At 38.0% G+C, this 16,728-nt stretch overlaps 1 protein-coding gene across 1 annotated transcript in view; it reads left to right on the forward strand.

Annotated features, from left to right (window-relative positions):
- Nucleotides 1-16,728, forward strand: part of CAPN8 (calpain 8) — a 109,423-nt gene that overhangs the window by 59,357 nt on the left and 33,338 nt on the right. The window contains exons 10-11 of the mRNA XM_074265534.1: nucleotides 2,393-2,568; nucleotides 16,013-16,024. Coding sequence (XP_074121635.1) covers nucleotides 2,393-2,568; nucleotides 16,013-16,024 — 188 coding nt within the window. The remainder of the gene's footprint in view (nucleotides 1-2,392; nucleotides 2,569-16,012; nucleotides 16,025-16,728) is intronic.

The following is a 16,728-nucleotide window of genomic DNA, read 5'->3' on the forward strand; positions in this document are numbered from 1 at the left end:
AACAGCTCAGAATATTCTTTATCTCCTCTGGAGCTTACACATAGTTAACTTTAAAATCCAGAGATGTTTGCCTTGAATTATGATTCTGGAACTTTAGATTCCTAGAAGACAAAGTTGAATAAACAATGCTCTGATTTTCATAGAATCACAAAATGTCAAAATTATAAGAGATTTCAAAAAGTCTAGCCCCTTTAGTTTAGAGATGAGGAGGCTCAGAAATCAAAACAAAGTCATACAGCTCTTAAGTGGCAGAGTGAAGAGTTGAAAGAATCTGAATTACTAGCAGATGCCTTTCAAACTTCTTCAGATGCCTTGCTAGTCTATTAAAACTGTTACCAAAGACTAAGAGAAGATAAGCATACTTACTGAAATTATTGAGGCTCCTGGATAAGAATGATTGTCAGCCGGGACTTCTCCAATTAGCTTAGCATTCTGATTCTGCAATAGACTTGCAGAAAATTTGAAAATTCATTTTCTCTGAAAAATGGGAGCTCCCTTTGAGAACAAGAAGTATCCCAATGTATATACTTAAATTGCCAAAATATTTTCCTTATATATCATAGAGGATTTCACACTATATAAAAAGTTTCATAAGCAAAATGAAATGCTGAGACAATTCAGGGAATGCTTGTTGGCCTCTTGGTCCAGTGTTTAATTTTTCAGGGCAGCATCCCCTGAATTTCTGGTTTTCATAGCTCATAAGAACAAATAGGTTGTTACCTAAGTAGCCCTCCTCATATTTTCATACGGAAAATTCAAAATGCTCTGACAACACTAGGTGATTCTGCCTTTTCCCAGGAGTTTGGACTTGTTTTTGCTGTTGTAATGGTCCATTTCCCTTCTTTAATTCTGTCAAATAGTAAACAAACAAATAAACAACAACAACAAAAAAAGCAGAGATTATAGTGTATTTGGGAGATAGTAGAATGAACCAGCTAGAGAAACATTAGAAATTTGCACAGATTAATTTGGGCAGCTAGGAATTGTTGACAATAAATGAGAAAACAGAGAAATTCAGAGGCTTAGGATCACAGGATCATAAATTTTGAGCCAGATGAAACCTCAGAGGTTATTAATCCAGGGCTTCTTAAATGTTTTTCACTCATGACCCTTTTTGTCTGAGAAATTTTTACATGATTCTGGGTATATTGGTTTATAAAATAGATATACAAATCAAACATTTACTGATAATAAATTAGAATTTCATGATCCTTACATTCATTTACAAGACCCCATATCAGATTACAAACACAATTTAAGAAGCTGGGATGGAGTTCAATCCCCTCTTTTAGCAGAGAGAACTTGTTTGTCCAAGGTTACATAGTCAGCAGGAGCTGAAGGCTTTAAAAGATAGCATCCTTCTGATTTACTGGAACCCCATTAAGTGTCCTCTGCTTCTCTGTGAGAGGTTATTCTACTTAAATTCCATTTGTTTTTAGAAGCCCCTATTCCACCAGGCATTTTAGAATGGTTCCATGTACAGAAAACAGATAAAGTTTTATTTTTCTCCTTTTGCCTCTTGGTTCATATTTCCCTCTATTTACAATAGAAGTTAGTAAAATGTCCTTATGATTAGCTTATGGGATCATAGACCTGGAGGTGAAGGTAGATCTTGGGGGCCATTTAGTGTACCTTGCCCAGTCCTCCCCTAATTTTTACAGATGAGGAAACTGAAGCTCAAGAAGTATAAGTTGCCCAGGTAACAAACACTGGAGGTAAAATTTGAATCCAAGCACTCTGAGTCTAGTTCCATTGCACTTTCCACTGTATCATGCTAAAAAATTCAGTGTAATAAACTTTGGTACTTTCCCCAGGCAACATGACACTTGGGAATGCTCTTGGGAATGCTCAAACATCAGGTCCCATGGGATTACGTGCTTTAAATATTTTTAGTCACGCTCTTTCTGGCCCTAGACCTTCTTCCATTTAAATGGACTGGTAGAATGGGAAAAGGATAAGGTTGGGGATAGGTAATGGAACTGTGATTTCCTTGATATAGAGAATCCTCTGAAGAAGGAAATATCCCAAATAGGTGACATCTTCTTTGCAACGTATGGTCTTACAGAGTTTTCTAGACCACTGAGAAGTTAAATGATTTGATCAAGATCACAAAGTATGTGTGAGAGTGGAGTTTCAACTCAGGTCTTTCTCATTGCAAGACTGGCTTTCTATCTACTATACTAGGCTGCCTCTCACTATATTTGAAGGTTATAAACAAACATAATGGCAAAAGAAAATGTGGTTTCTTTGCTGAACAAATATTCCCAGAAGCATAAACTAGGAATTCTTTGACCTGAGTTATACCATATCACAGAGATACTTAAGATATCTTTTGATGTTTCTTTTTTTCTTTTTTTTTCTGGGGGTAAATGAATGTGAATGTGATATGCAGCTACATACTGGACCAACCCCCAGTTCAAGATCCGATTGGATGAGGCAGATGATCACCATGAAGGGAACCCAAATGAGCCCTGCTGCACAGTTCTGGTGGGTCTGATGCAGAAAAATCAAAGAAGGAAGAGGAGGATTGGACGGGGGATGCTCAGCATTGGCTATTCACTTTACCAGGTACTTCATATCTGGGTTTATCCTCTGACTTGTCATTGGGTGTCTTTGGTCTGCATTTGTTGACTATCATTCCTATCATTTGTCTCAGACAGCCTTTCTTGCTAACTCTCTTGGATTCCCTAAGAGCCTGGAGGTTCCAAAATCCTTCATACTCATGATAATGAGATAATTGTTTTCTGTTGCATGGGAGCAGGCTGAAGGATGCCAGAGAGAAAGAAGTCAAGGGATCCTGCCCTCTTACTTTCCTTCCTTTCTCAGCACTGGAAGTCAGGAAGAATCATCTTTATGAGTTCAAATCTGTATCTCAGACACTTTACTAACTGTGTGATAATGGCCAAGTCACTTAACACTGTTTGCCTTAGTTTCAGTAAAATGAACTGCAGAAGAAAGTGACAAACCACTTCAGTATCTTTGCCAAGGAAACCCCAATATGATTATGAAGAGTTGGACATGATTGAAATTACTGAATAATGACAACAACAATTGCAAAAGAAATCTCATAAAATCTTAGTAGCCAAACATATCTGTTTGAGTTCTTCCTGCTATTTCTTGGCCTCTTTTCTATTGTTCAGGGATGAAATTTAGTTGGAATTGGCAAAGAAGGCAACAGCCTATATCTGTGGTGTGATTTTAGGGACTCCTCCTGTTTCTCCCCAAATACTTTTCCAAGTGGTTGATGGTAGAAATTCCCGAAGTAAAGATTCCCTCCTTCCCCACCTCTCTTAAGCTTGAGACTTTGAATCCAATTAAAATATGAAAATCATCAGGAGAATATTTTGTAGAATCATAGGATTTGATAAATAAGCTGATTTTAGAAAGGTCTGGAAAGATTTACATGAACTGATCTTGAGTGAAACAAGCAGAACCAGAAATACATTGTACATAGTAACGGCAAGAATGAGTGATGATCAACTATGAAAGACTTGGTTCTTCTCAGTGGTTAAGTCATCCAAGGCAATCCCAATTGGCTTTGGATAGAAAATGCCATCAGCATCCAGCAAAAGAACTATGGATATTGAATGTAAATCAACACATACTGTGTTCACTTCTTTTCCCCCGGTTTTTTCCCCTTTTGTTCTGTAGTTTTTCCCTTTTGTTCTGATTTTTCTTTCCCAATATGATTCATAAAGCAATGTGTATTAAAAAAATCACATGATTCAGAACTGGAAGAGTCAAACCAAATCAACAGATGTTGATTAAGAGCTTAGGATATGCCAGGCATAGTATTAACTCCTAGAGATACAAAGTAAAGCAAAAATGATTCCTATCCTCAAGGAGCCCACAATCTAATGAGACAATTGAACCATAAAATATACACCTGGAACAGACCTAAGATCAATAACTCTCTGAAAGTACAACATCTTAATTTTACACATGAGGAACCCATAGAGATAAAATGTCACATAGGTGGTAAGTAACAGAGTCAGGATTCATATTTATATTTTTATTATCTGACTCCAAATTCAGTACTCTTTCCACTACAATATAACATCTCTTTTAAACATTGCCAGTCCTTTGTGGTATGACTGAATTTATTGTAACAATAAGATAAATATGTCCACAAGGGTTGTCTAAATGCATAGAAGTGTTTGCCCAGATAGAAATTAGTTCTGTTCTGCCTCTGTGGAGAGAAAGAGGTAGGTGAAGGCTGGAGGTAGGAGCAGGCAGGACCAGGGAATACACAAGGCTGGCTGCTCGTCTCTTTAGTCTATGAGAGGGGCATAGGATGGAAATATATATGTTTTCCTCCTCAAATATCTCTAGTGTGAAGGTATGAGTGAATTTGGAAGGAGAGCTGCTTCCCTGTTTGATCTTATGGGAGGAGGGCAGTCTTTAAGCCAATACTAACTCGATTAGCTCCTTCTCACCAAACATTGGTACATAGACGACCATTACAAATATTGAGTAGACTTATTTAGCAAAGCAGAACAGCAAACAGAAATTAGAGCTCTACAGAGTAGAATATACTAGAAAATAAGAGGGAAGGAGCTCTTTAGCTGAGAGCCAGATAATAGTTCAGTTTAAGCTGAGAGAGAGGAGGGGGGAAGAATGAAATATGTGAAAAGGAGGGAAGTAGAGGGGAGAAATAAAGAGAAGGAACAAAAAGGAGAAGAGGGAGATGGAGGAAAGAAAGGGGGAGAGAGTAGGGAAGAGGAAGCAGAGAGAAAAGGGAGAATGAGAGAAGGGGAAAAGAGGGAAGAAAGACCAGGAAGAAGAGGGAGAAATAGAGACAGACAGACAGACAGACAGACACACACACACACACACACACACACACACACACAGACAAAAAAAAATAGAGAGACAGAGAGATAGGGAAGAAAGGAGAGACTAGTTTTACCTAAAAAGGTTCATTCTAGCAGTTTCTAGGGAGGCAAACAAACATATTGAATCAACTTTCTTTAAATATTTTCAGCTTCTCTCTCCATGAATTTCTCTCCCAAAAAATATCTGGAACCCCATGAGAATCTCTGGAACCCACACAGTAAATTCCTGATGCAAGTTCAGAGCATCACTTCATGCTTAGCATTTTTACCACCATTTCCTTCCACATAGGGAGGGTAGAATAGGAGGAAGCGTCTGAGCATGAGAGCAGTGGTTTCCTTAGATAGGATTAGGAGGATGGGGAGTAGCAAGGTGAGGGGAAAGGTGCGGTAAGAGGGATTCTGAAATTGGGATGCTACTTCCTACTTCACAACTTTGCCTGGGATTGGCCCAGGCCCATATTAAGGCTTGGCAGTCTTTAACAAAGGGAGGGAGATAGGGAGCTTGTCCTACCTTTTTCAGATACAGCAGAAGAGGAGTTCATTCTTCTGGAGTAGGAAGGAAGGGGGATGGACAATAAGGGCAATTGCAGCTTGTATAGAGTATAATTCAAAGAGGAATTCAGTGCAGAAAACAGTCTTATGATAGGTACTTTTATGGGTAAGGGGAAAGTCTCTCTGTTCCTCCAGAGAGATTTGCCCAAGCTCCCAGGTAGTAAGGCCAGAAGAAAGTGGGATTTTGTCTCTTGGAACAGAGGCAGCAGTCTACAGACTAAAAATTAAAGTCTAGAGACTATAGACACTAAAGAGTTTCCTTGTCAAGGAAATATATTTCCTCCCCCAATCTTTCTCTCTCCATACATATAGGTGCAAAGGGAGCACAAAGATCTCATGGTTTCATCCTGGTTATGTCTTTCAAAAAAAAGCAAACCAACTCAGACCTCTGTCTACATTTCTGAGATCTCAGTCAGATAAGAACTCAATCCTCTATTCTCAGTCTCTACATCCTTGCTGGTTTGACATCCTGGAACATATCATCCCCATCACTATTAGTTTTGAGGTAGAAGTAACAAAGAATTCTATATTACTGAGGGAATCATAAAATAATGAGCTTCCTGAAACATCTTAATTTTTTTGTTACAATGAATTTTACTGAATATCTTGATTAGAATCACATTCCAGTTGGGTGGATTTAGGAATTTTATGCTTAGTAGTGAATTAACTTAGCAATGAATTAATGAGCGAAAAGAGTAACTTGGAATCTATTAGCAGAAGTATTATACTAGAATAGCTCCAACCCTATCTTTTAACTCCTGGATCTTTTTTTTTTTTTTTGCATGTGTTTGGTTTTGGTGGCTAATGTGAGAATTTAAGAAAGGCTTTTTTGTTGTTTTTTGTTTGTTTTTTAGTGATGAGATATCTTTGAGATATAAAGGTTCTCAGTTGAATTGAAGGGATATTGAATGATAAAACTAAATGAATATACTCAGATCAAGAAATTAATTAAAATGGAACTCACTTTTTTCCTTCCACCCATCTGAAATCAAAATACCACAAAATAACAAAGTCAAGCCCATAGGTTCAGAGGATTTAGAGCTGAAAGAAACTCTAGTTCTTTCCCCTCATTTAACAGGTCTCTTATACTCTCCCTCCCCCCTTCTTTTAACTTTATGCTTCCTTTTGCTGATGCTACCCCCTTCCATGACATCAGTTATCACCTCAACAAAGATGAATCTATATTCTCATCCTTAATTTCTTCTAAGAATTTCAGTTGCATATTTCCAGTTGCCAACTCTCTGTCTCCATCTGGATGTCCTGCAGGCACTACAAACTCAACAAACATTATTGTTGGCAAATGTTGAACTGAACTTATCATTTTCTCCTCAAAACCTTCTGCTACTCTTAATTTCTCAATTTCTGTTGATGATACCCATATTCGGCTCCTCACCAAGGCTTACACCCACACAGTCCTCTTAGATTCATTTCTCTTCTTTACCCCCCTCCATTCCCAATCATTAGCCAAATCTATTTGATGCTAGCTCTAAAATAAATCTCACATCCATATCCTCTCAATTCCCCTGGCAGTTACCTTTCATAATATAGATTTAGAACTAAAAGAGAATTTAGAAGGGATTGAGTTGAACACCTTAACTTTATAGAGGAGAACTCAAAAGGTAAAGTGGCTAAGCCCACAAGTAGCAAGTGGGAGATGTAGGACTGTCATTTCTTTCTTTCTTTTTTTAAACTTTATTTTTTATTTTTAAAGCTTTTTATTTTTAAAATATATGCACAGATACTTTTTCAATATTGACTCTTGCATAGTCTTGAGCCTTGTGTTTCAGATTTTCCCCTCCTTCCTCCCACCTCTTTCCTTAGATGGCAAGCAATTCAATATATGTTATGCATATTAAAATATATGTTCAATCTAATATGTGTAAACATATTTATACAATTCTCTTGATGCATAAAAAAATCAGATCAAAAAGGAAAATAAATGAGTAAGAAAACAAAATGCAAAACAACAACAAAAAGAGTGAGAATGTTATGTTGTGATCCACACTCAGTTCCCACAGGCCTCTCTCTGGGTGTAGATGGCTCTCTACATCACCAGATTGTTGGAACTGATCTGACTCATCTCATGGTTGAAAAGAACCATGTCCATCAGAATTGATCATCTTATAATATTGATGTTGCTGTGTACAATGATCTCCTAGTTTTGCTCATTTCCCTCATCATCAGTTCATGTAAGTCTCTCCAGGCCTCTCTGAAATCCTCCTACTGGTCATTTCTTACAGAACAATAATCTTCCATAACATTCATATACCATAACTTGTTCAGCCATTCTTCAGTTGATGGGCATCCATTCAGTTTCCAGTTTCTGGCCACTACAAGAAGGGTTGCCACAAACATTTTTGCACATGTGGGTCTCTTTCCTTCCTTTAAGATCTTTTTGGTATATAAGCCAAGTAGAAACACTAAGTATAGTTCCAAATTGCTCTTCAGAATGGCTGAATCTGTTCATAGTTCCACCAACAATGTATCAGTGTCCCAGTTTTCCCACATCCCCCCAACATTTGTTTTATCTTTTCCTGTAATCTTAGCCAATATGACAGGTGTATAGTGGTATCTCAGAATTGTCTTAAGTTGTATTTTTCTGATCAATAGTGATTTAGAGCACCTTCTCATATGATTAGAAATAGTTTCAATTTCTTCGTCTGAAAATTGTCTGTTCCTATCCTTTGACCATTTATCAATTGGAGAATGGCTTGAATTCTTATAAATTTGAGTCAATTCTCCATATATTTTAGAATGAGGCCTTTATCAGAACCCTTAAATGTAAAAATGTTATCCCAATTTATTGCTTCCCTTCTGATCTTGTCTGCATTAGCTTTGCTTATACAAAAAACTTTTTAACTCAATATAACCAAAATTATCTATTTTGTGATCCACAATGAACTCCAGTTCTTCTTTGGTCACAAATTCCTTCTTTTGTCACAAATTATTTCTTTCTCCACAGATTTGAGAGGTAAACTATCCTATGTTTTTCTAATTTTCTTATAATATCATTTGTTATGTCTAAATCATAAATCCATTTTGATCTTATCTTGGTGTGTGGTGTTGGGTATGAGTCAATGCCTTGTTTCTTCCATACTAGTTTCCAATTTTCCCAGCAGTTTTTTATCAGACAGTGAGTTCTTATCACAAAAGCTGGGGTCTTTGGGTTTGTCAGACACTAGATTGTTATTGACTATTTTAGGACTGTAATTCCAAACCCAATATTCTTTCCACTCTTTTTGTTCATGGCCACATATCCTCTCCCTTAGACTTCTGTTACCTTTATATCCTTATCTTTACTCTTTCCTTTCATGTACTTTCATCCAAAGTGCAGTGCCCCCTTTTACCTCTATTTTCTCCAAGCACAAGCACACTGGAGTAGATGTCTATTCCTTCAATCTCCTGTTTTGTGAAGTCTTCTCTTCTTTCAAGGCCCAATTCAGGGGCTACCACTTTCATGATGCAATCTCTGACATCTCAGTAAAAGTGGACTCTCCTTCAGATTTACAAAGATTTTCTGTATATCTCTTTTGTTATTGCAATTCAGTTGTGTCTGTCTCTTCAGGATCCCATTTAGGGTTTTCTTGGCAAAGATACTAGAGTGGGTTGTTATTTCTTTTCCCATTTCATTTTATAGATAAGGAAACCAAGAACAAACAGGGCTAAGCAACTTGCCCAGTAAATGTCTGAAGCCAGATTTGAAGGCATGAAGATGAGTCTTTTTTGATTCCAGACCTGGCACTCTGTTTACTGCCTCCTAACTGCCCTTTATGCTTATCTCATTCTCCTTATATCATAATGTAAGGAGATTATTGAGTTGTGTGCCATTCAGAATGCACCACAGAAAGGCTCACCCCACTTGTGGCTGGCTAATATTTTTTAATGAGGGCAGGATCACCCTAATTCAGGCTGTCACTACCTCTTCCCAAGCTGCTGTAGTTTGGTATACAGTTTTTAGTGTCTCTCCTCTCCAATTCATTTACCATAAATTTCCATAAAATAATTCTACAAATTTCTACAAATTTCCAATTGTTATTCCTAAAGCACAAGAGTCTGACCAACTTACTCCCATGTTAACAAAACTTTAATGGCTCCCCATTGCTGCTAGGATAAATTATAAACAAAAGTTTATAGTTTATCTATTTGGAATTTAAATTCCTTCATGATCTGGCTTTTCTGTCATCTCAGACTCATTTCACACTGCTTCCCATCCTCTATTCTACATTCCAGGCAAACTGATCTACTTGTCATTCCTTGTGCACAACTGCTCTCTCGTGGTTCTTCTTCCAACTATCTGCTATTTCTCAGTATCTTTTGCTGGATCAACATCTCAATTCTACCCATGAAGTGTGGATTTCTCAGAAAAGTCTATCTTTGGCTTTCTTTCTTCTTTTACATTTTCTCCTTTGGCGATATCACCTATTTGTTGGGTTCAATGATCATCTTTAATAGATGACTCTCAAATCAATATTCCTGGACATAATCTTTCCTGAATTCCAGATGCTAACTGCATTCTGAATATTTCTACCTAGAAATCCTGTAGATATCTTGAAATTAACACACCACAAATAGAACTTATCATATTCCCCCATCTCCCTAACATTCAAGAGTTCCCATTTTTTGATAGTAGAAACCATTGTGTCTGGCCATTTACATAAATTTACAAAATTAGAGTTAGCCTTGATTTTTCCTTCTTCCTTACCTTTCACATAAAACTAATTAGTAGCTAGGACTATTCTAGTCTATATTTGTAATGTCACATTTATCCCTTTCAGCTTCCCCAGCTAATCCTTTAGTATAGGATCATATCCTTGCTCACCTGAACTATTATAATAATTTCCATATGTATTTTCCTACTTCCATTCTCTCTTCTTGCCAATCTATCATTCACACATTTGCTGAAAATGATCTCCAGAAGGCATAGGTTGTATTGTGTCATTCCCATGCTAAAAATTCTTCAGTGGTCACCTTTATTGGCTCTAGGATTAAATATGGTTTTCTGTCTGGCATTAAAGGCTCTGCAAAATATGATTCCAATAGACCTTTCCCAATTTATTTTCTATTAATACCTTTCATTTAATAGAATTCTTCTGCATTCTAGTCATATGGACCCACCTACTTTTCTCTGAACAAGAGATTCTATTTCCCATTTTAGTGCTTTATGCAGATCATCCTCCAGCCTTGGAGTAGTTCAGTCCCTCCTCATCTCCTTTTTCCTTAACTTCCATCAAACTCAGTTCAGATGCAATCTTCTTGAAGCCATCCTTGATTTTCCAAAATATTAGTGCTTTCCCTTTCCTTCAATTATCTAGTATGCACTTGCCTGGGTACCTAGTGAATCTATCCAGATAATGTAAGTTCCATAAATCCAGGGGTGGTTTTTTTGTGTGTATGTGTGTTTGTACTCCAAGAACAAATACTTTTTACATAGCAGATGCTTAGCAAATATTTGTTGAATTAAGTCAAATTAAAGAGAGAATGAGAAGATAAAAAATAATCCAGAGGTCAGAATCTTTAAGAATATCCACAAAATGGTCTAGAGATGAAAGAGGAATTTTGAGGGTGGTTTTCTAATGCTATGTAATTCATGAAATCCCACCAATGTGCTTTCCCCAATTATTATGATGATATAAATATATTGCTCAGTTGTGTCCAACTCTTTATATTCCATTTGGAGTTTTCTCATCAGAGATATTGGACTGGGTTGCTATTTCCTCCCCCACCTTATTTTACAGATGAGGAAACTGAGGCAAACAGTGTTAAATGTCTCTTGATCACACAGCTAGTAAGTGTCTGAGGCTGGATTTGAACTTGAGAAGATGTTTTTCTGACTTTATACCCACTGAAATCAATAAGAAAAAGCAGATTTAAGATTTTATACAGATACCAAAAGAAAAGCTATGTTATACATAAAGGGCTATTATATCTTGTAAATCTTGAGTGCTCTGACAAAAGGACTTCCAGGATCTGTGTGAATACTCCTTTGACACATGTGTTTTAACCTTGAGTTCACTTTTTCTTCAACTCTGTATTTTCTGGTGGGACAGTAGGTCACAGATCTTTGGTGTGATGCTTTGTGTCAATTATTTTGCTACAGCAAATACCATTTCTAAAAGGTAGTTAAGTCTAATTTTTATTAAGTGGCAGCCAGGTGACACAGTGAATAGAGAACTGGACTTGGAGTCAGAAAGATTCCTCTTCCTAAGTTCAATTCTAGATTCAGACACTTACTAGTGTGATCGTGGGCAAGTCACTTAACTTGTTTGCCTCAGTTCCTCATCTATGAAATGAGCTGGAGAGATAAATGGCAAGCCACTCTAATACCTTTGACAAGAAAACCCCAGATGGGGTCATGAAGAGTTGGACATGACTGAAATAATTGAACAGCAACAAATTTATATCTTCATAAACATTGGGGGAAGCACATTAGGATGTGGGGGGGTGTTCATTAACTATAGCATTAGAAAGTCCCCTCAATCAGGAAAATCCCTAAAGTTCTGAGGTGGGGGACAGTAGTTCTGGGAACCTAATCTGTGAGCACAATGGGCAATTGAGAGAGTAATTCCATAACATGAGCCACACATGCCAATTTATTGGCTTGAAGTGCCTTTGACATGTAATAGCTGTGTGACTTTAAGCAAGTCACTTAAATGTATTTAATTTTTTCTTCTGTAAATTTGGGATTATACTAATTGTATCACCTGTATCAATTAGTATAATAATTGAATGAGTTAATGTAAAATGATTTGCAAATATGAAAATGCTCTAAAAATGCTAGCTACTATTATTCAATCAACAAACATTTATGGATACCTACTATATGCCAAGTACTCTGCTAGGCCTGTAGGATATAAAGATAGATGAGGGAAAGGGAAATTCAGGAGGGGGTTAGCACTGGTTTTTAGGGCACAATTTGTTTCAGATGTATCGAGTTCATCCTAGTGCACAAATGACAATGATTCTTGTGATGTTCTATAGTGTCCTTTTTCTCATGACTAGAGTCTCTAATCTGAGGCACTGAGTCTGTAAAAAAAGAGAAAAGTGTTTTGAAAAGCCAGATGTGGTTTTTTTTTGTTTTTTTTTTTTTGTTTGTTTTTTTTTTTTAGGGGGAGTGTATTTTTCTTTTCTGTCCAGCAAGCACAATATTTTGTCTTGTGCCTCTGCCTTCTCTATTCCAACTGCCTGTAAAATGGAATTTTCCTTTGAGGTTGAAGATATGACAAAGATGGAGCTCACTAGCATTTCCCCCCGAGGCTTACAATGTTTGCATGGCTGGTCCCAGCTATCTGGGTTCTGCGGTACCAATTGCTTGATGGCAAGCCTGCCTGCCCATTTTTTTTTTGGAATTTGTACTTCAAAGATGATTGTCTTTTTTTTTAATCCATCAGGAAGTACCAGTGAAGGTAGAACCTCTGTGGTCCCTGAATAGAATTTGTGCCATGGGAGACACTCCACCTGCTGGACTTAGTTCCTCCTGAGTGACTTGGCCAGGCAGATTTAATGTGTGTTGACAATGTGCTCTGTATCTTTAAGAAGAGGGCTGCCAAATCCTCTGAACTGATGTCCCCAGATACCATTACTTTGCAGAGGTTGGAGCTAGAGGGAGAGATGGGCGTGGGGCAGGCAATGTCATGTTAGTTAGGAAAGTAGCTGGAGACAGCTGAGAAGAGATGGATGAATTACACCCTCCTGGAAAAAGTGAAGTTGGGGCATCCTGACCCTTTACACTGTTTGTACATCACTTTAGAGATTGAATTCTCAAAGGAATATTCACTTGAGGGGGCAAAGACAGCAGATTGATCTGAAGCAGTTTAATCCAGCACTTACTGTGTGTGAGATACGGTGCAAGGTTCTGGGGAGGCAAAGATGGAGGGATGAAGCATGATTCATTGCAAAGAACACCATCTCCAGATTCTACCTCGGATAGTACCACATTGGAAAATCATTAAACTTCCTTGGGCTTCCTCTAGTTGCTCAGTTTCCTCATTTGTAGAATGAGGATGGTGGACTAGTTGGCCCTAGAAGTTCTGTTTAACACTTGGTCTATGGTCCCATGAGCTCATAGGTTTCACAGTTATGTATGGGGGAGGCGAGATATAAAAACAAACAATTAGGATATAGAAGTGAAATTTGTAGGTTCAAAGGAGGGATCCAGACCAACCACAAGAGATCTGAGGAGGACACTTTCTGCTGAGATCAGAGAAAGCTTTTTGGAGAAGGATGAAGGATAGGAGGGACTCTCGGGGTGATGGTGCAGGAGTCAGTTTTAGGCATGAAGGATTCTTTGTGGAAAGCAGTAGACACAGAAAAGAGCAGAATAAAAAAATAACAGAGTGGGAAGTTCAGGGTTATGAGCTAAAGTTGGACAGGTAGGTTGGAATCAGTATGTGGAAGATTGTGGATGCCGGGGTCAGAAATTTACACTTTATTTGGTAGGTAATGGGGAGCCAATGAAGATTTTTTTGAATTGAGGAGTGACATACTCAGAGTAACAGATGCTGGTGGTGGGGCAGGATTCTAGATCCTTGTACTTAGGCAAGTGTGTTGAAGCCTGTGTCATGGGTTTTGCAGTCAAAGTATCTGTCTTTAAATCCTAACTTTTGTTTCTTTCTACCCATATGACCCTAGGCAAATCACTCAACATTTCAAATTTCCTCTTCCTAATAGCTTGTATTTAAAAAGCATTTTACATACCTTATCACTCTTAAACCTTATAACCTTATGAGGTGAGTGCTATTTTTGGCTCCATTTCACAGATGAGGCAACTGAGGCTTGTAGCCTTTTGGTTTTCTAGATGGAGTCATATAGCCAGTGAGTGTTTGAAGAGGATTCAAAGTCAGTTCTCAGCTTTATCCACTGTGTCACTCCACCTGTCTAATGTAAGAATGAAACAAAGCCATCTCTTAGGTATCTTCCTTCTTTGCATCCTTTGTACTTGTCATTGTACTTAATTTAGCCAAAAACAAATTAAAGGAAGTAGGGAGCATTTCTCACATGAGAGCCCAAGGTTGTTTCCCCCCAGATTCTAGATTTTCAGCTCTTTGAGGACAGAGAACTCATCTTTATGTCTCTCACTGTTCAGCACAGTGCCCTGAAGTGTGCTTAATGAGTATTTGTTAAAAGAATGAATGGGACTTCACCCAGCCGCCCCTTTCCCCAAGAAACTTATTCCAGTTGATCAGCTTCCTGTAATTGTTTTAAGCTGTGAGCAGATGGCCATGTAGCATATGGAAAAGACTATTTTCTACATTAACAAGCTCTGCCTTTCCTGAGCAGTCTGGGAGAGAGAAGGGGGAAGAGGAGACAAGAAAGGCTCTAGCTGACTTTGTTGAGCCTTCCTGGGGCTTTCTATGGAGGGGAGCTTCTCCCTTCCCTACTTTATCACACTTGTTGAGCTAGATCTCTGGGGAAAAGAGCAGAAGCTCATGGGAAAGTTTCTGGGCACTGTGTCCACAGTCGGCTATGGGAGAAGAAGCTTTGGTCCCTGGGCAATGTTTGTTTCAGCAGGTCTTTCCCAAATTCTCCAATATATCTGTCGTCTTTTTAATTCAGGAGTTTCCTCCTCTATGCAGATGATGATTATATATATCATGTGTGATATATCTGATCATATATCAAATGATCATAACTTTTTTGGCTTCCTTCAACCCTCAACTAAAATTGTACCTTTTATAAGAAGCCTTTCCTGATTCTCCTTAATTCTAAGGCTTTCCCACTAGGTTGTTTTTGTTGTTTTTTTGCATGTTGTCTTCCCCTTTTAGACTTGAGCTCCTAGAGAAATGGAGATCCTTGTCTTTTTTCTTTTTTGTATTCCCAGCACAATGCCTGGTACACAGTAGGCATTTAATTAATGTAAATTGACTTTCCATGCAACTCTTGTCTATATTGTTCCATAAGTTCACTGCAAGGGATTCACACAAAATGGTGGAAATCTTTTGATTTTTTTTTTTGCCAACATTTTAAGAGTACCAGAAGAGCATTTCCAATGCAGGAGAATACTTAATAAATAAACCAACAAGTATTTATTGAATGCTTACTATGTACCAAGTATCATAATATAAAGACAGTAAATGAAACAATTCCTACTCACAAGAAGCTTAATAATATGAGACATGTTCCATTTCTTGAGAAGACACTTCTGTTCCCTGAGATTTGAGTTCTCTAACACACTTTTTCTTTTCCTCCTCATCTTATCCAATACTCCCTGAAAAATCTATACTACTATACTTTTTTTTTTGCTCACAGAGTCACACAGCTAGGAAGTTTTAAGTGTCTGAGGTCAGATTTGAACTCAGGTACCACTTAACTGCCCCACTATTATACTTCTAATAAATATAATCATAAAGAAGGAATGTTAGGATCTTGTTTAGATTTAAACAGACCAGGTTTCTGCAATTCTCTCTGAAATCCCCTCATGAACTCCCAGTTTCAGAAATGCTGTCCCAATTGCACAGCCCGGTTTATTCATCTGTGAGTCTAGAATATAATGTGCATTTTGTAGGAGGGAGGGAGTGGAGTAAGGTGCCTTGAGAGAAACTAGCCATGAGTTTGACCCAGATGGTCATTCAAGGGAAAGTGTTTGGAACCCTTGGATCACCTGTTCTTTTTTTCTTTTTGCCTTACAGATCCCCAAGGAGGTACGTACTAGTTATTGGTAATCTCCTTCTTGTGGGGAAAAGACATATAGTGGCCTGCTGCTCATGAGGATGGAAGGATGACTGCAGTTTCTTCCAACTGAAGTTGAATCTCATGAAAGCAGACCCTGGGAGGTGTTGAATGAAAGAATTGGTAAAGAGAGTTCTGGCGATTGTCATCATTCTACCCTCCAAGCTTGGTGATGATGCATCATTCCCTTCTGGGTCCATTAGTCTGATGAGAACAAAGATAATTATAAGAGAGCCAAAGTCCCTATTCATCTAATATACAAGGATGCCTCTGCTTCAGGAAAAGGAAATTCACTTTAAAAAATTGGTTTTTTGAGAGGAAACACATTCCTTTTGTCTTTTTTTTTTTTTCCTCCTCTGACATCATAGGCTCATAGTCTTTGTTTTTGTTGTTCAGTCATTTCATTCATATCTGACTTTTGGTGACCCCCATTCAGGGTTTTCTGGCCAAAGACATGGATTGGTTTGCGTTTCTCTCTCCAACTCATTTTGCAGATGAGGAAACTGAGGCAGACAAGGTTAAGTGACTTGGTCAAGGTCACACAGCTAGTAAGTGTCTGAGACAGGATTGGAACTTGGGTCTTCCTGCCTCCACGCCGTAGCCTCACAGGTGATCTAGTTTTAAGTCCTCACTTTTCAAGAATGGAAACTAAGACCTAGAGAAGTTAAGAAACTTG

Source organism: Sminthopsis crassicaudata, chromosome 4, assembly GCF_048593235.1.
Source record: "Sminthopsis crassicaudata isolate SCR6 chromosome 4, ASM4859323v1, whole genome shotgun sequence".
In the NCBI taxonomy this organism is placed as follows: domain Eukaryota; kingdom Metazoa; phylum Chordata; class Mammalia; order Dasyuromorphia; family Dasyuridae; genus Sminthopsis; species Sminthopsis crassicaudata.